Here is a 20,452-nt window from a genome sequence, read left to right as displayed (position 1 = left end):
ATTTAATTTTACACTTTCTTCGTTCAATAAACAATATAAAAAACTTTCTAAGCTAGGCTTTCTTCTTTATCAATTACGAATTTACTATCCAAGTATCAACTATCTAGAAAGTCAATAAATGATCTTTTAGAAATATGATATTTTAAAATAATGACATTTAAAAAAAATATATAATCACAGTTTAAAAAGAAATAAGTGTGGTTATATAGATAGCTATTTATGCTATTGTCTAAATTTCTTTCTCAATAGCTATTTTATTATCTCTATTCCTTATTAACTTAACATATTAGCAAAACTAACCTGCAATTTGTTAGCATTACGAGCAGATTAAACTAAAAGTTTTTACTTAATAAAAAAAAGGAGGCAATTAGCAATATGTTCATTTAGGCTTCAGAATTTTGTTACACTCCTGATTATAAGAAAAAAAATGTCGTATTATTGAATAAAATTTAAAACAATTAATAAGTGATATTTACCTTTTTTACGAAGTGTTAAACATAAAAAATATTCACGTTTTAAAAAAATTTTTTGTTTGTTTGTTTTCTCAACGAACCTGTGACGATCCCGTAACCCAAGTTCAGGTTGTGACCAATAATTTGGAAAAATTCAGGTTTATTGCAATACAAAATCTCTAAAAATTATGTCTTGAAATAAATATATATATTTTTAATAATTTGGAAAGATGAAAAAATAATAGTAACCTTTATTTTTTAGATGTTCATGGAAATCAGCAAATTTCACAATTAAAAAAATAGAATCATACTATATTTAAAATTAACAGTAAATTAACAACAACATCAACAACAGAATCAACAACAACAAATTAATGAACAACACAGATAGAATATATAGCACTGTTATATGGAAGACATGAGATAAATATATCCTTATATTGCAGCTATTCCCATTGGTGGAGTAAAGACATTCACAACTTTGATGCAACAAAATCTTTTGTAGATAGCAACTTTTTGATGATTCGTGTTCCATCTTGTGCAGTACCCCAAGAAAGAGCTACACCATGACCACCATGGCCATAATTATTCACAACCTAAGAAAGAAAAAATATTGAAACAGAAAGTGAAAATAATTTATTGAAATGAATCGAAAAATTACTTTTACAATACAGTCTATTCCATGTACAAACTCAAAGACCACCTTTAAAATTTTAGCAAATAAAAAATTTTCTTTTTGATCATAAGTTAAAAAAAAAACACACTTGAATTTCATAAAAAGATAAAACACAATTATTTTATTATTTTTTTAATGATTGATCCTGCTAAGACGTCTTTAAAGAAAAAAACTACAAGTCGTATATTCAAAACTTTGTAATAAATCTTTCCACTCTTTTTCATATGAAACAACAAATCATAGAATTGGTAAAAATGCATTAAAGAAAAAAAAATGAACTTCTTTCATTTTTCAAAATTTAATTCAATTATTTAAACTATATTTATTTTTTGCAGCTTGCAGCTAGAGATAACATATAAAAAAATGAAAAAGAAATTTTTAAAACTTACGGGACTATTAAGGCTCAATGTCATGCTTGTCACAGTTATCATGATGGACATTTGCGCTTTGGCGAAAAATAGTATTTGCTGGTGACAGTAACAAATCTTACAGCATTAGTTAGCTTCCTAATTGAAACCTTGATCCGGTAAAGAATCCAAGGCAGTACCCCCTTTATGCATGGGGATAACCGGGCAGTACCCGAGGGGCCCCAAATGCTTAGGGGACCCTTCAGAATCTTACTTTCGAAAAATAGTATTTTTAAAAGAAATGCATTGTTTTATAAATTTTAAACGAAATATATTCTATTGAATAAATCAAATGAATAAAATACATTCGATTAGATAAATTTATTCTAATGAATGTGTAATCATTTACATAATACAATAATTATATTATGTAAGTACAGTAACAAAAAGCAAAAGAAAATTATAGCAAAAGAAAATATTTCATGCCTCATGATAACATTAGTTTAATGCAGAGTTGGCTGATTTAAACCAATGTGGTTTAAGCCGTATATATAAACCAAACGTTTTTTAAAAAGAAAAACCTTTTAATTAATAAAATGTTTTTATTTACATAAATACTTTCAATTCGACAAAATGAAATTTTTGCACAAAGTTTTCGTATTACTTTTAAGTTTAATTGCTAAAGTGAATCTGCCTTACTTTAAATAAACATAAATATGTCATTTTTAAATGTTTACATATTGCTTTTCTGAAAAATATCTCTGTAGAACAAATTAATGTCAAAAAGTCTTTGGTTAGCTCATGTCTCTAAAAATGCTTTGCACATTGTTGCTTTAAAAATTTGAATAAAATGAAACTGATTCAATGTTTTATCGGAAAGTACAGCAATGATACATAAAAAAATTATTATTATTTTTTTCTATGAATTCACAACAATTTAAAGATTCCTGTCATGCCATGAAATTATAAAGAATAATTCAGAAGTAACAATGGGAACAAGTTTTTGTGCATCATTGGTTTAAAAATTCGAATAAAATGAAACTGATTCAATGCTCTATCTGAAAGTACAGCAATGACACATAAAAAAAATATGATTATTATTTTCCATGAATTCATAACAATTTTAAGATTCCTGTCATGCCATGAAATTATAAAGAATAGTTCAGAAGTAACAATGGGAACAAGTGTTTGTGCATTGTTGCTTTAAAAATTTGAATAAAATGAAACCGATTCAATGTTCTATCTGAAAGTACAGCAATCATACATAAGGAAAATTATTATTATAAATCAAAGTTAGACTTACCATGCGATAATTTTTATCAGACGGTACAAAGCATGCATCCACCCGAACTGAGGGCCTGTGAGGGCGAAGGCCTACCCAGTCTCTCACTATTTCTGCATTCTAAAATAAAAGTAAAATTATTAATTTAAAACAAAATAGAATCGTTATAATAATTTAGGTGGAAAATGGCTCTTTGAAAAGTATTTTAATACGTTTGTAATTACCCACAAAAGTGATAATATATGTGGGCAGCCCAATAAACTTTTCTAATTCCTAATTTTTAATTGCTTAAATAATAGAACAAAATATGAAGGTTTTATTTGAGAGGCCTTATTGAGTTATACAAAAGAAACTTTCATATAGCTCATTATACAAAGGAGATATTTATATCAAACAAACCATATAAATAGTTTGTTAGCTTTTTGAAAATTCAGTCTTAACATTTAAAAAAAAATTAATGGAATGATTTAATTATTTTAATTATTTTCTATTTGATTTTACAGTATTTAAAAGAAGTACATAATCATAATACAGTTGGGGCTCATTTGCAATAATGACATTTCAAGTTCAGTGAGAAAAATTTACTATTTTATTAGGTACTATGTCAAATGAATTAGTGTGTTCTTTGAAAGAAGATTTTCTTTTTTATATATTTGAATTTAAGAAATTCAAGTAAAAAAGCATTGCATAAGAGTTACCTTTAAACTCGGAACTAATTCCACACATTTATCCAAAATCCATTGTCTCTGATAATTATTAACCTCAAGGTCATAACTTCCATAATCCTTTATACCACCAAGAGTAACATAGTCAACCCTGCAAAAAAAAATATATAAACAAATTGTTTTGGAAAATGACAAAATATAATGTATAAATTAATTTTTTTAAGAGATGAAAAATAAGAAAAACAATGTAAAATAAGAGCAGCAATTGTATGATAATTAATTGAATCGTCTAAGTTGAGAGTACTGGGTGAAATTATATTTAAAAAAATATTTCCCTGGCACGCACTGTTTTTCCATTGAATAACATAGTGAAACCGGTTTTTACATGACGGTCTGGGGCTGAACCAGTATCGTCTTTACACATGGGCAGACCCGGACAGTGCTTGGGGGCTCCAAGAACTCAGGGGGTTCTTGAGAATCTTACCTATTATAAATTGTATTAAAAAAACTAAGAGCAAATACATTGCATTTTATATATTTTTAAATAAATGTATTCTTGTATAAAAAATCTGCATTTTTTTCTATAAATAGTGATGGATTATCATGTGAACACTGATAATTTGAATAGTTCATCACCAGAAAAATTTAAAAAGTCAACCAAAATCTATTTTAGTACATTAAAATTAAGTTCTTAAGTACTCAACTAATTTCTCTAAATATGCTTGACCATCACCAACTCTGTTTCATATTTATAATTATTTAAATAAAGTATAATTGAAAGAATTTAGAATTACAGGGCACTATTTGACAGTAACTTTTAAACTCATTATGTCTGATGCGCATTGAAAGATGTTTTAATAACAAATTTTAATAGTTTGACGATATTATTCATACTTTTTAAATTTTTTTTATTCGTTATACCCTTATGTTTTTAATTTAATTATTTTAATTAGCTTCTTGGTTTTAAAAATTATTTTATTATTTGAGGCCTACAACTGGTTAGATCTCATTTTCCCTTTTTTTTTTAAATTATGCATAGTTTAAAAATGCTTTATTTTATGTGCATTGAGTTTTTGGGCTAATAAAAATGTGTTTAAGTTTGTTAAAATTATTGCATATCTTAAAAATGATTTCTTTTACGTATGTGTAGTTTTTTTAGTTTGATTTTAAACAGTATGATATGTTATAAGGGTCCAAAACATTTCTATGCCCTGGTGGTTCTGCTTGCTTCAGTAGTACATATTAATTAAGCATCAGCTGGGAATGGCAATTTTCAATTGTTTTCCTAAACCAATTTCCCATTAACATTTTCCAGGGTGCGTAGCCAAATCTTTGAATCAAAAATAAGCACTTTTTAAAAACTTTTCAAGCACTTTACAAAAATTTTCAAGCACTCAAAAAATTTATATTCAATCAATGATATTATTGAAAAACAAAAACTTTTTATAAACAGTTTTAGCGTTAAAAAAAACCCAAAAAGAAACGGGCGTAAATCGAAACAATCAGTACTTTCCCACATCACCGAGTGAATTCAACTTGACCCTGAACTCAGAACAAAAGTACCCTTACCCCCTATGTCAAAAAAAGTGTTAGAAGTAAAATAAAATAAACAAGAACAAAATTCAAATAAATTAAAAAGAAAAACATTTCATAAGGATCTGATATTCTCTATCCGAATTGGAGCACTCGGGTTTCGGTTTAAAGTGTGTGCGCATGCGCAAGTCATAACGTGGGTAGGACACGAAGTCCGCATGAATGATTACGTAGCAAACTCCCCATTTTTCGTGAAATGCATGGGAATCACTGAAGGGAAAAAAAATCATTTGAAAAAAATTATTTTTTCCTTCAATAATACATATTACCAATATTAAATAGCATCATATTCATCAATGATAGTATGCATATAGTACAGATAGTATACATCTTCCAATTTACAAAATATTAAAGACTAGTTTGTCCCTGAAAACTGCAAAATAAAAAATTCCAGAGTCTAGTGTATTTCAGTTACCAGACTTTGGATACATTCATTTCATAAATATTAATTACAGAACTTTGTTATGAAGAAAATTTTTTAAATTATTGAATGAAAATACAGACAAAACAAACATTGTTTTCTAAATGCTACATTGTTTGTGGAAAAAACTAATAAGTTTCTAAAAATTACGATTATAAAATATTTTCAGAAAGCAGGATTTCCTGAGATATAAGGAATACATAACAAGTACATTTGGAAATTTTTAAATCGTTAGATCTTTTAAAGGAATTTTTGTGTAGTAACTCACTCCAATATTGCAAATACACCCCAATTTAAAAATAAAACTTCTGGTCTTGACATCTAGGTCTGACCCTGGGGGGGGGGGGGTAACAGAATTTAACATTTGAATCAGCAGCATTAAATCCAAATTGGTTTGAAGCCCTAAGAAGACAAACAGAGATTATTATTACAAAAACTCAGCTTAATTTAACAGATAAACTTTGTTGTTCAAATTTAATTTTGAATTTTATAAAATGATGGTACTTAACTTTAAAAAAAAACTGAATAAATCTCTAAAGGCAAACATAAAGTAAAAAAAAATTTTTTAAAGCACAATTGAGAAATCAGAAGAAAAAAATATATTTATAAAAAGAATGAACTTTCAGATTATAATAATAAAATAAAATCTTCTTAAGGGCTAAATTAATTAGCAGATGTTTTGATTATTTGCAGTTCCTGCTATTGTGCTGAAGGGGCTGTATTTCATAACTCTGGATAAAGGTCAGAACATTGTGATAAAGGTCAGAACATTGTGAATTGCACATTGTGATAAAGGTCAGAATATTTACCCTGGGAGGATGTAAACTGCATCTCCGTAATAAAAGTGCTTAATCCAGGGAGCTTTGACCTGCAATGCAGAAACATAGAGGATAACTCAAAAACACATTTTACAAACACTTAAAATAACTAACAGGGGAACATTCTCTGCATTGAAAAGAATTTCATAAAATTCTTCGATTTTAACGACCACTACTGTGTGGTTCCTAGTGCTTACTTTTAATTAATTTTGTATTACATGGCATGTAATAATCGAAAAGGACGAAATTTCTGAAAAAAGAAAAAAAAAAGTGCTAATTCAGGGAGCTTTGACCTGCAATGTAGAAACATAGAGGATAACTCAAAAACATATTTTACAAACACTTAAAATAACTAACAAGGGAACATTCTCAGCATTGAAAAGAATTTCATAAAATTCTTTGATTTTAACGAAAACTACTCTGTAGTTCCTCGTGCTTACTTTTAATTAATTTTTTATTACATGACATGTAATAATTGAAAAGGGCGAAATTTCTGAAAAATAAAAAAAAGTGTTAATTCAGGGACCTGCAATGTAGAAACATAGAGGATGACTCAAAAACACATTTTACAAACATTTAAAATAACTAACAAGGGGATATTCTGTGGTGTCTCCATTGAAAAGAGTTTCATAAAATTCCTTGATTTTAACCAACACTATTAGCTGGATCCTCGTGCTTGTTTTGTGCTTACTTTAAATTATTTTTTTTATTTCCTGGCATGCAATAATTGCAAAGGTCAAAATTTCTGAAAAATGGACAATTTTTTAAGATCCAATTTTATTTTTAAAAGTGTAATTTATTATTCAAATTATTTAAATTGAACAAATCTCAAAAAAGATGAAATGACAATTTTTGAGAACTTTTTGGAGTGGAGTTCTAAATTTATTTGATAACAAACAATCTTAAAAATCTGTTTTTTTTTTTTTTAAAGAAATTAAAACGCTAAGTAAGTTAAAATTGAAATACAAACAGTTTAAAAGAGTGTTCGAAATTTATACATTTCGCGAATCGAAAACTTGTAAGCAAAATATCGACATTATATTCATTTCCTACAGCCAACATATTAATTTAGAACTCATTTACTTAAAATTAAGTTGTCTCTCAGAACTCATTCACTGAGATTCTCAATTGACAAAAAATGCTTTTAATTGAAATTCTATGATATTAGATAATATTTTTGTTTCATAATAATCAATTAAAATAATAGTAATCTTTTTCTTGCAGTTATGATTATCGGTAAAAATATTATAAAAAATATTGTTACGTAGATGCTGGGGTTCCCTATAAGTTTTTACAAGAACACAGATTAGAAATATTCTCAAATTTCTTTTTTTTTTAATATTTATGTCATAAATCTTAAGGAGTAATCTTCCAATTCAATATTATTTTTGTCACTGGATTAATTAATTATTTAATGTATATTTTTCATTAAATTTCAAGTTCAATTCACTTCTTATCTAATCTCTATCTTGCTAAGTACTCATCAACTAATATTAATTACTTTAATTTAACAAAAAACTCATACTTTTAAAAGGCAATCTGAATATTTACTAAATGCCTCCCCATGGAGGGCCAAGGCCTACTGGGCCCATCTCAGTTTTCTTGACCTTGGGCTCTGGGGTGCAGATGTTCCGGTTAGATGGTCAGCAGAACACATCTGCTGACCCATCTGAGACTGAGGCATGAAAGGCTGAGTCAACCTTGCCCGGACCGAGGATCAAACCCAGGACATGAGCGCAAAGGGCTACCAGTCAGCCACTGGACCTTTCGAAGAATTGGTGAAGACAAAAGAAAGCTCCTGTGCTACCTTTCATTTATTTAAATGTTTATGTACATTGTACAGCTGTATTGAGATTTTCTGAATCAATTTTTAGATCTATTTAATTTGGTATCAATGTTATGAGCACTATATCTATGGTCATGCCTCTAAAAAGCAATGGGAGACTTTTAATATCTTTTAACTCTTAAATTTATATTTAATCTAATAATTTTTAATTCATATAAAAAAAATACTTGAAAGGAAATTCTTTTAAATAGATTATTCTTATCAGACTGCATAATTACTATTCAATAAAAAGATATACAGTTTACATAACTATTTGTAATAACAATATTTAAATGTATCATTAACTGTCCATCTACTTATTTTTTTAAAAATAACTGTAACCAAAATAATTAACTTACTCATTTATATCACTCATGAAGTTAATACTCTAGAAAATGCATCGAACAAGCTCAATCATTCACTCATTTAAGTAATAACTAATTTTAAAAACAATTATCTTAAAAATTTAAAGTAAGCATGAAAGGTACCCTGATAGTTTGACCTCTAACCGCTACAAGTTGATCATCACTTATTAGATGTTGTGCACCTAATCCACTACAATTGACCACAATGTCAAAATGTCTGGGAATCTGAAAGTGAAAACCAATTCCTTTTAGAATTTAATTAGATTTATTGCTAGCAATAATAAATTTAAAACTTAAACAGGGTGCGTAGCCAAATTTTTCAAAAAAAATCACCCTTCAAATACTTTTAAAGCACTCAAAAATATTTTTACTCACTTTCCAAAAAATAATCATAATTAGGATCTTTGCAGGAATAAAATTAATTTTTTCTATCGTTTAAGGTTCTTAATTTATAAACATAAAATCAACAAAATTCAAAAACATTTCCAAAAACATTAGATAATCATGATAAAATAACTAGTTTCTGATAGATATTGCAGAGAAAATTGTAAAAAACATGCATTTTTTGTAATTTAGAATGACAATCGATGCTCCAAAGAAAAATCTTTTTTCAAAAGATAGAAAATTAAGCACTTTTTACAAATTCTGAATAAAAAAAGTACCTTTAAGGGCTTTTAAAAAACTTAAATCAAAGATAAGCACCTTTAAGCACTTTTTAAAAATGCTACGAACCATGTTAGATTTTTTTTTTTTTCATTCTGATGAAATGACAAGCGCACTATAGATTACAATTACAGGTATGCCTGAAAAAGTTACTAAAAAGTTTTTCAAAGAACTATTACTTTTTTCAGTTTGAATATGTTTACAATATATTTCAGAATAATTACCATTTTAGAAAAAGAAAATCGAGAATACAGAGAATTGCGCTTAATTTCTCAGTGCAAAAGTATTGAAAAATTAACAAACTGTGTATTTCCATAATTTTTAACTATACAACTTAAAATATGAATACTTAGAAAAAACAATAAAAATTAACTTACATCATCTAAAGACGTAAGAGTTTTCCGTTTAATTTCCCCACCAGCTTTCTCAAACCTAGAAAAATTAATAAGATTTTGAGCTCAGTTGCAGTTGAGTATCTAAAACTCCTTCAAAATCTAGGGCTAAAATTGAAGTGGGGTCCTGGAAATTTATAAATATATATAAAAAGTATTTTGTAGCATAAAAATATATGATAAATATTTATGTTTTAATATTTGTCAGTTTTTTTCCCCAAGGAACTAAAAAGCTGTGTTTATAACTGTAACTGTCAAATTATTTATTAAAGTGGAATTAAGTTAACTTATATAATCAACTGCCAATTTTTTTAAAAATTAAATATTTATTTAATTTTAGCCACTTTAAATTTATACCATATTTTTTTTCATCTGTTGATTGCATTTGAAACAGACAGCCTATTCAAGACACACAAGAATAATTCTTAACACCTTAGATTTTTATACATATATATATATACATATAGATAAATAAAATAAATTTTTAAAGAGAAAAAACAATTAATAAATAAAATGCTTTAAGAAAATCTCTATGTGCCTATCTTTTATATTTCCCTAATCCTTTATCTCTATTTTAATTATATTGCTAAAGAATGTTGTTAAAGAAAAACATATAAACTTAAACTAATTCAATACTACTCTGTATATACAATAAAAACTAACACAGTTTAATAGATGATGCTATAAATTAATAAATATGAAATAAAACAAAATTAATAATAATAAAATAAAATTTTAAAATATTACAATGCTTGAATGCACTTTCCGGGTTCTGAATGCTTTATATAATATTTTTAAAATGTTTTCTGTGTTAATTACACACCAATTTGTTTGCATCATTTTTAATTGATCTACAAAGTTTTTGTTTTTAAATAATTAAATAAATATTTACTTAGATTTCATCCAAGGTAAATAGTAGCGACAATCAGTAACAATAGTAGTAAAGAAGACACCTTTTCTGAAAAGAAATTTCAGCTAAATTAAATAAGAATGATTTCTAAATTGCTCAAATCACTTGAACACTTTTTTGCATTGCTTTTATTAAAAAAATAATAATAATAGTTAAAAAAAAAATAAAAAAATAATAAGAATAATATTTTTTTTTTTAATAAGTATATGAAAACATTATGTAGTAGAACCTCAATTGACCATTCATTGTGAATGATAGATACAGAAATATGGATGCAGATCAGCAATAAAATATCAAAATGTCGAAAAAGTTATTTGAAAGAAAATGTATAAAAAGTAATAAAGAAATAATTCACATGTAAATTTATAAATTTTAAATAAGGATAAAAAGCTTTAAATAATTTATAAAAATTTTTACTTTCTGAAAGAATATTTAAAATGTAAAAGACAGACGAAAAAACACATTTATTTATATACATGGAATTTTCGGTTTGAACAAACTTTATCCTACGCAACAATTAATTTATGACATTTACAACAGATTGCAGTACAGCATTTGTGAGCTTGTGTCAATACAGAAAATTTTTTGTTGTTTCAAAGCTTTTGAGGTCTTCCTTACACGTTAGTGCCAGTTATGGTTTCATTTCACCGTGGTCATTGGTATCACTTTGCAATACTGTAGTTCCTGCAACCTTTTTTTTTCTTTAAACCCACCTCACACTACAAGTTTCAACATTTTCATTAACTGATGCATAAATTTTAAAAGTAATAAAATGATGTCCGCGATGATGACAAATTTTCCGTGAAGGATGTCCACGTACATTATACTGGTCTAATGATCATGATAAAAAAGAATGAGTTTTTGATAAAGAACTCTTTTCCTGATTATGTAACAAAAACAATTATTAACAATTTTTTCTGAATTTTAAATATATTCGATATTGAGTCATTCTATTTTTTTTAAATTAATAACTACTTTATTAGATTATGTAAAATGAAATAGTTTTAACTCAAAATTATAATTACTTTTAACTATAATTGAAAAAAGTTATCAGATATATTTTTTTAGGTTTAAATAAAAGCTATTTATTTAAGCATATTCAAGAAAACATTAACAAGATTAATATTATTGATCATATTGAATTTATAAAGATATGTAAAGTAAAGAATTAAAGCAAAGAAAACTTAATACCTATTACTAATGTAAATTAGAGAATGGCCTTCATTAAATGTTTATAAAAATTTACTAACTGGTTCAGTATTTCTCTAATGAAACAATTAAAAAAAAATTCTATAATTTTAAAATGTAAATAAATACGATGAGAATAGAAACTAAACATTTTTGTCAGAATTAAATTATTATATGGTGCCTACATTCCTAATATTTAACAACTTTCAGATTATTGACTCTTTTAACAAATCTGAATTAAATCTGATTTTTTACTGCATTTGCTAAATGTTAAAATAGTGAAAAGCCGCACACATCATACTTTTTTAAAACCTTTCCTCAAAATATCATTGAGTTTTTTCACAAAATAACTTAGCACTTCACAAAATAACTTAGCACTGATTGCTAAAATATTAAAGTACAGTTAAATGTTTTAATTTTTTTATGCAATTAATGGACAGTCCCTCAGGGAAAAATATTACAATTAAAAAATCTCAATTAATTCCTTTCTTTATTAAATGTAACACACAAAATGGGGATGAAAATTTGATTTCATTAACAAGAGAAATAAAACTTTCTTTTGTTATTAGGTAAGAAAATTTGGCAATGCATAGTTGGTTCCTATGATTGACAAAAGTCTGAGAGAATTTTCAGTTTGATTTCAAAAGGCAGAAATTGAAACCTGAAATAAAGAATATCTTGCAAAACACAGCAGAGTTGCATATAACAGAGCAAAAATTCTTTACATCAAATCCAGCTGAGTTTAAGCACATGTGGACCTACAAGCATTTCATCAAGCATGTAAAGCACTTGTATCAAGTATTTTGCATGTGAGTTATACCATTTTGACGTGCTTGATTTCCAATGACTGCATTGTAAATTGTTGTTCCTGCTGTTCCTTGCTGATTCTCTATAGGAGTTTGGTCATAGATGGTTTTTGTTATCAATTTTTATTTTTAAAAAGATTATATTTTTACCAGAAATTCAATTTAAGATTTTTACAAGCTCCAGATAAATATATAAATTAAAATTTAATAAAAAAACTCTCCATTAAAAAAATAAGTAAAAAATAATAATGAAAATATCTCAATCTGAAAATATATCAATCAATTACAATTCTTAAAAGTAATAATATAAAAATTGTCCTAAAAAATTTATTTTGTTTCATGATTTCTCAATCATTACCTGAAAAAAATCCAAGAGATATGTGAACAAACTAGTAAACATAAGTGCCGGTAAATGTAAATTCGCGGTACTGGTCCCTAGGACCTATGAATGAAATTCTTTAATTTCGACCCCCTGGTATGTGAAAATCTAGTCAGTAGAACAAGAGTTGCTCAGTGAGGTCTTTTTTCAAGGACACTGTACATAATTTAATAGAATTCATAATTAATCTAGAGTTTTTTGAGTAGACGCATTACCAAAAATTACCATCATGCTTTAGCTTCCAAAAAATACAAAAAATGGACCAAATGGAAAAATGCCAAAAAGAGGATTAACTCAGTTTCTTTTTACACTTAATATTTAAATTTTAAATAATTCTAATAAATCATGATCAAACTTAGCTACATAAATAATGTAAATCACAATTGAACAATTTTAAACATTGGTGATACCTGAATTTTTCAGGAAATGATTTTGAAGCTATTTCTTCCTCATCCAACACTTGATACTGAGTTAACAAATCTTGAAGAAATTGATTCTAAGAAAATAGAATAAAATAAACGTTCTTAGAATTTAGAATAAGAAAAAGACAGGGTTGGATTAAGATATAGTGGGATTTGGAGTTGAGTAACTTGGAGCGTTATTTAAACCATATTGACCTACTTTCAGAAACATTGAAATTTTTTATGAAATTGTATTCAAGTTCAGATTGTTTTACAAAGATTCAAAAAAAAAAAAAAACTTATTGAAATGTTTAATTTTTTTTAAATTAATTAGATTAAAATACAACTAAATGTCTATTTCAGCAAAAACGTCATGATTGAAATTAGTAAGAACAATCCAATGCATGGCTTGAAAAACCACCCGCCGTCAGTGGTGAAAAATTCCCTGCAGACAACGAATTTCTCGAATCCGACGTCAGCGTGGACGGCCATATTCACGTTAATGTCCGTGATACATTTTTGTTATCTTACAAGAGTCTAGAGCCTCACTACTAAAATGACCCTCTAATCTAGAAATACAGAAACATACTGCGCATGGTGGAATTGATGTTTTCTCTGTGTGGGAGTACTGCAGCGGTTGAAAGGGGCTTTTCAGCAATGAACTTACAAAAAAACACATTACGTACTGGTCTTAAACAAGAAGCGTTAAACGCAATTATGAACATCTACCTAAATGGAAAATCCCTTTCAGATTTCTGTGTAGAAACCTCTGTAAATCATTGGCTTGATTGCGGAACTGGTAAACGCCATATTTGATTCTTTCAAAAAACGCAATACCCTCGGATAAATTGACATTCCAGATAACTTGACCTTTGTCCTTTAAATTATTTCATAAAAGAAATAAATTATTTCATAAAAGAAATGCTAGGTTACTATTAGTGACCTAGTATTTCTTTTATTACTGCATAATGTAATCCTAACAACTACTAATTCACTGTGTAATTTATATAAATGTTTGTAATATTTTTATTTATTTAGAAGCTACTTTCAGAGAAAATAATATATTTTTATTTATTTAGAAGCTAAGGGATAGTTTCAAAGGAGGACCGGAACATTGTTGGACAAGCGGCCCTCGGGAATGGGTAAAATTTTTGAGTTTTCTCAAGCCCTGATCCAATGTATAAATTTAAAAAAAAATAATTTTATTTTCTACTTTTATTAAACTTGTTAAATTTTAGCTAACCAAATACCAACAGGAAATTTTAAATGTTTCGGAAATGGTAACAGAAAATTAATTAGAAAAACCAAAACTTTTAGCTTGAAAAAGGAGCTGAGAAATCAAATTACAGACTTAGGAGAAGGGTAATGAAGGAAATAACATGATCAAGTATCACTTTTATCTCCAATTCAAAATTTTACATTTGAAACAGATAATCTATTTTTAATAATTCTAAATGACGATTATAAAGTGTTACACTTGAAAATAACTAATAAATTATAGAAAATCAGACAAATCAATTTTAATTTAGATGTCCCTTATGCAGGGCCGGATTAAAAGCATGCGGGGCCCTAGGTCATTCAAATTTCTGGGGCCCTTAGATTAAATTTTTCTTCTCGTATATTTTTTACTTATTCAAATGTAAAAGTATTTATACATCTTTTCATATAAGAAAGCAAATTTAAAATAAAAATAAATAATAATAAATTAAATTTTACTTTATTTTGTTAAATAAGAACTAAAAAAATTATCGTATTTTATTAATATATATTTGAAATAGACTTTTTTTTAAAAAAATAATTGTTTTTCTAAATTTTTGCAAAATTTATTTTCAAAAAAGGTTTTTTAAGGGGTCCCCTAATCATTGGGGGCTCCAGCCATGGCCTAGTCTGGCCTAATAGATAATCCGGCCCTGCCCTTATGGGACCAAAAAACTATTTGGGGGCAACAGTTCGAGTAGTTCCTCTATTAATCTGGCTTAAAAAGAGACAAAATGTAAACAAATTTTGAAGAGGAGTTTTCCCAATTAAAGAGGTAAAACCTGCTAAGATATTGAAAATAGTTAGTCACTTAAGGTTGTTTTCTCTAGATCATTTATACACATTTTAAATTAAAATTATAAACATATTGAAAAACCTTAATAGATTTGTGTGAATTTTATACAGATGATTTGTATACGCGTTGTTTGAAGGAAGTCTCCAAAAGCTATCAAGACTAGGGTATGATCCGCGGCATTGGCTCGAAGCCTGCCAAGCTTTTTAAATTAAGAAGCTCAATAAAAAAAAAAAGATGTAGCAACAAAAAAAATTGCATACGGAATAACAGTTTAATTTTGGAGAAAGATTAAATAGGAAAAAAATTTCTTTGAAGAGTTTTAAACACAAAAGATTCCTCAAAAAAATTTTCCATTTCAAATTTTATAAAAGGAATTAAAATTTTGTTTTGTATGCAAAATTAAATTTTATTTAATTTAATTCTAAAATTAGATTACAGTAAAAGTCTAAGTTAATGCAAAAACCAAAGGGGGTGTTGCAACTTTCTTATATAAACATGTTAGAGGGTTTGTGATATGCTTATTTTTGTTGATAAGAGTGAAGTGCAAAATTGCCAAAAAAATATGCTTTTTAATATTTGAATGGCCTCTGAGTACCTGATTATTAAAACAAAAATTACGACAGTAAAAGTCTAAGTTAATGAAAAAACCAAAGGGGATGTTGCAACTTTCTTATGCTAACATGTTAGAAGGTTTGTTGACAAGATTTATTTTTGTTGACAAGATCGACGTGCAAAATTGCAAAAAATATGCTTTTTTAATATTTGAACGACCCATGAGTGTCTGAAAATCTGATTATTAAAACAGAAGTTATTAAGGTGTTCATTTTTAAAGTCATGCAATGCATGTATGCATTGGATTACCAATGCACACATACATGTTGTATGATTCCAACAATACCTGCGGGTGTGAAGAAGTAGAGCTGAGTTGATAACCAGAAACAAGTTCCATTCCAGCATCAGATGCTTCACGAGAATTCAGAATACTTGTGAAATGAGACAAAGAGTCTAAACACCATTTCCTATAAAATTTAGAATTAAAACAGAGCTTTCAGAAATTAAAAAAAATATATATATTAGTCAGGGTTGTCACTCTAATCTGGTAAAAAAAAAATTCCCTGTACTTATTATACACAATATATTAAAAAGGAATCACTGTATTCTTGTAGGAGCTTTATTGGTCTAACTATACTAATTTTAATTGCTAGAAAAACTTAGAAAAATAAAGGTACAGCTAAACATACTTAAATAATGCTGTAGTAAATTTAATAGTTTAGTGCAGCTGAAATATCATTCTTAAACATCCCATCGATTGCATTTTGAGTGGTCACCATTTTTTAAAATCTGAAAATAAGAAACAAAATTCACTGTATTTTCCCAGTTTGTAATGGAAAACTCAAAATCCCCTGCATTTTGTCTGTTATTTTAGGTGATTTGAAATTCCTAGTTTTTTCCAGGTTTTCCCTGTGGAGTGGCAACTCTGTTAGGGTATCAAGGTGTAAATGACAATTATGTTTATTTGTGTTCAGGGTTGCAATTTAAATCTGGAAAAAAATTCCCTGTGTTTTCCCTGTACATATTATACACAATATATTAAGAGGAAACAACAATTACTGTGCTCTTGTGAGAGCTATATTGGGCTAACTATATTTATGAGTTTAAATTGCTGGAGAAACAGCTGAACATACTTAAATAATGCTACAGTAAATGAAATAGTTTAGTATAGCTGAAATATCATGGTTAAATATCCCATAGCTTACGCTTTGAGTGGTCACCATTTTTTAAAAAACAAAAATGAGAAACAAAATTCCCTGTATGTTTTTTCTTTTGATATCGATACATTTTGAAATTGATACATAATGTACGATTTAAAAAGTAATAAAATAATAGGTTGAAACTTAACAATTTTAAAACTTCAACAATAGATAATTTTTTTAATTGAAATTATGATGGATTACTAAATTCCACAAGAATGTTGCACTCTGAAAATATAAATTCTTTACTGAAATCCTAACATGCTAAGAAATTAATAGCATGTATGTAAAATAAAAATAGAATTTCTTTGAAAAAATATAATACAGGGGTGCACATTAAACATTTTAGTTAAATAATAACTTTTATTTTATAATTAATTAAAAAAAAATATAAAAATTTTTGAAAATGGGGAGATTTCCTTATCGTAATCTGTGGCAGAACAATCGTCAAGTCTAGGAAACCTCCCGGCAGTCGCCCATGAGAAACTGGAGAAAAAAAAAAACATCACAGAAAGCGACCAACTCGAAAGGTATAACTCGTAGCCACCCCTGGGCTAACATCTACATGTTTTTTTTATAAAAAACTTGCAAGTTTAAAATCTATTTGGCACCTTGGCGATTGTAGTTGGCTTGACAGATCACGATATGGAATTATCCCCTAGAAAAATAATGGTAATAAAATTTGAAAAAGTATTACCTAACACGGTCTGAGTCAGGGTGAACGTTGATCTCTGGTCGAAATATTCCCCCCGCTCCTGAGCTGAGAGTCTCTTCATTAAATTTGTCAGCAAATATAGAGATTTTAAATGACGGAAAAACTTCTTGAATACTTAAGGCTGTTGAGAGTCCTACCACACCTGCACCAATGACAGCAACATTCATTCTATTGAATTACAAAAGAAAAATGTTATTATACCAAATTTCAAAAGTATATAAGAGGGGAAATACAAATGTTTTGTTTCGAATATAAAATAAAATTAAACATAGGGTTTCTATCTTGAACTATATGAGTAATACCATCGGGTTTTACTCATTGCTTCCTCATCCAACACATGATACTAAGTTAACAAATCTTGAAGGTATTGATTCTAAGATAATAGAATAAAATAAACATTCGTTGAATTTAGAATAAGAAAAAGACAGGGTTGGATTAAGATATAGTGGGACTTGGAGTTATAGTGGGACTGGAGTCAACTTGGAGCCTTATCTAAACAAAATTTAAATACTTTCCGAAATATTTAAATTTTTTATAAAATTGTATTCAAGTTCTGATTGCTTTACAAAGATTTAAAAAAAAAAAACTTATTGAAATTTTTAAGTTTTTCTAAAATAATTACATTACAATACAAATAAGTGTCTATGCCAACAAAAACGTCATGATTGAAATTAGTAAGAACAATCCAATGCATAAATTAAAAAAAGAAAAAAAATAGAATTTTCTGTTTTTATTAAACTTGTTAAATTTCAGCCAACCAAATACCAACAGGAAATTTTAAATGTTTTGGAAATGGCTACAGAAAATTAATTAGAAAGCTTTCTGCAAGCTTTCCTGCATGAAAAATCCAATTTGATCGTGAATTCATTTGTTAATACTGATGTCGATTTGGGTATTATGTAACATAAATTTGGTGATCTCTAAGGCTGCGTCAGGAGACAGTTGTCTCCTCTTGCTACACCACTGATAACAATCTAAGAAGAATGTTTGCTGCACTTTCTTAATCAGGTAAATGTGTGATCTACAGAAGCGATTTTGAAAAATTCAAAGAATAAAAATTTGAATAATCTTAAACAGCTTTCATTTGTTAAATTTTTTTAGAGCATGACGAAAGTTAAAAACATTGAGGGTTTTAAAATTAAAATCTAGAATTATCTGTTGTCTCTTAAATATAAGGACCGTTTCTAGGATGTGAGTGTTCAAGCTTAATGTTCTGTCATGAAGATTCGTATGCTATTAGTAATTGCGAACATAATATGGGATTTATAGTATAATACATGTTAAAAGGCATTGAATGAAATTTAATGTCTTAAATTTTTTCTATCCAAACTATATTATATTCTACCATTTTCAAATATTTAATATTGCATTTTCAAAAGGGGATGATTATCATAACTACGGCAAGGCCAAGTGCCGCCAATTTTTTGGCGACCTATTTGGATAGGTCGCCAAGGGGTAGGAGGAAAAAGAGAAACCCGATCATGACATCACGACGGAAAGGGGGAAGATGGGGGAAAGAAAAGGCGCTCTCTAAGAGGAGAGGACCAAAAAAGAACGGTGTTACCGTCGTGATATCAGGAACGGGGAGGAAATTGAAATAACAGGTACAGAAGATAGAAAAAAAATCGCATGCAAAATGTAAACATAGTTCAAGAGTGAAAAATCTGGGTTTTAAAGAAACAAGGATAACGAAGTAGAAAATCAAAGATAAACATAAATAAACACTTACTTATGGAAACTCTATTCAAGTAGGCTAATCCATTTTAAAATTGTTAAGTTTTAACTGTTAATTCGAAATGGAAAGTTTGGCAAACGTAATAATTTTTATATTTATTGCATATTAAATACTATGCTTTTAAGGTAACGTTTTCAATGAAACAAAACTATTTTTTTCTTTAAATAACTAATTGAATTAAACTTTATCGGAGAAATTTCTAATTAAACTTCAATTTATGGTTATCGATTTCTAAACAAAATAATTATTATATTAAAACTGAATACATAATACTTTTTCTTCCAGTATTTAAACATTATAATACTCTATACAATTTAGATCTTATTTAAACAAATTAAGCAAAGTAAATGGTGTTTTTTTTTAAACATAAATTTTAAGCAAAATCATACTAACTTTAAATTTATATTTACTTTTTAAAAAAAAAACAATAATTAGTCAAAAATAAAGATGCATTACGTCTAAATTATACACTATAAAATTTTTAAAATACAGGGAAAAAAACTTACTTCATTTACGAATAAACATCGAGTCGAAAGAGAAGGGGGAAAATAAACAGTAACTTTTTAATAATCTTAAATTAACAAATCTTAATTAACAAATCTTAAATTAACAAAAAAAAAGGAGTTTGAAATTAAGAAATAAAATTATATTTATTACAAATTAGACAATTTTAATAAATTATTAATTCAAATAAAAACTCTTACAAAAAAAACAGTTTGCAAAACTTTCCACTCAGCCATATTGAAAGACAGAAGTGCGCGCTTTTCTATCGAACCAATCAAAACGTTAGTTTTGGCGTGTTAGGCGGGAAACTTGCCAAAGCATCACATGATCTTTTTCTTAGAAGGCATTCCACCCACAGCTGCTCTGGGGAAAAAATTCATCAAGGTCAAAGTTCATCTTCCAGAAAGGACCGTGAAATTATCACGCCGCCTTCAATGGGACTTTGAGGAAAGGAAATTTATTACCATTGCAATACTGAAGTTATGCTTTTATGACTGAAAAAATATTCCTT

General features: G+C 27.6%; 1 protein-coding gene across 2 annotated transcripts in view; it reads right to left on the bottom strand.

Moving 5' to 3' along the window:
* Window positions 1-683: 683 nt before the first annotated feature.
* Daao1 (D-amino acid oxidase 1) overlaps window positions 684-20,452 on the bottom strand; it is a 31,904-nt gene continuing 12,135 nt past the window's right edge. Inside the window, exons 1-11 of one of the 2 annotated variants that reach the window (XM_071182795.2) lie at window positions 19,048-19,135; window positions 17,685-17,870; window positions 16,135-16,255; window positions 13,193-13,278; window positions 10,392-10,457; window positions 9,485-9,539; window positions 8,568-8,669; window positions 6,246-6,304; window positions 3,456-3,573; window positions 2,779-2,877; window positions 684-1,048 (exon numbers count right to left, since the gene is read on the bottom strand). In XM_071182795.2, the coding sequence (XP_071038896.2) occupies window positions 926-1,048; window positions 2,779-2,877; window positions 3,456-3,573; window positions 6,246-6,304; window positions 8,568-8,669; window positions 9,485-9,539; window positions 10,392-10,457; window positions 13,193-13,278; window positions 16,135-16,255; window positions 17,685-17,869 (1,014 nt within the window). In that variant the 5' untranslated portion in view covers window position 17,870; window positions 19,048-19,135 and the 3' untranslated portion in view covers window positions 684-925. Of the gene's footprint in view, window positions 1,049-2,778; window positions 2,878-3,455; window positions 3,574-6,245; window positions 6,305-8,567; window positions 8,670-9,484; window positions 9,540-10,391; window positions 10,458-13,192; window positions 13,279-16,134; window positions 16,256-17,684; window positions 17,871-19,047; window positions 19,136-20,452 lie in introns of those variants that run through there. The other variant, XM_016065707.5, reaches the window with a different exon arrangement.

Source organism: Parasteatoda tepidariorum, chromosome 4 (assembly GCF_982258835.1).
Source record: "Parasteatoda tepidariorum strain Cologne lab strain chromosome 4, Ptep-v5.0, whole genome shotgun sequence".
Taxonomy (NCBI): domain Eukaryota; kingdom Metazoa; phylum Arthropoda; class Arachnida; order Araneae; family Theridiidae; genus Parasteatoda; species Parasteatoda tepidariorum.
This window is presented reverse-complemented; position numbering and strand designations above follow the sequence as displayed.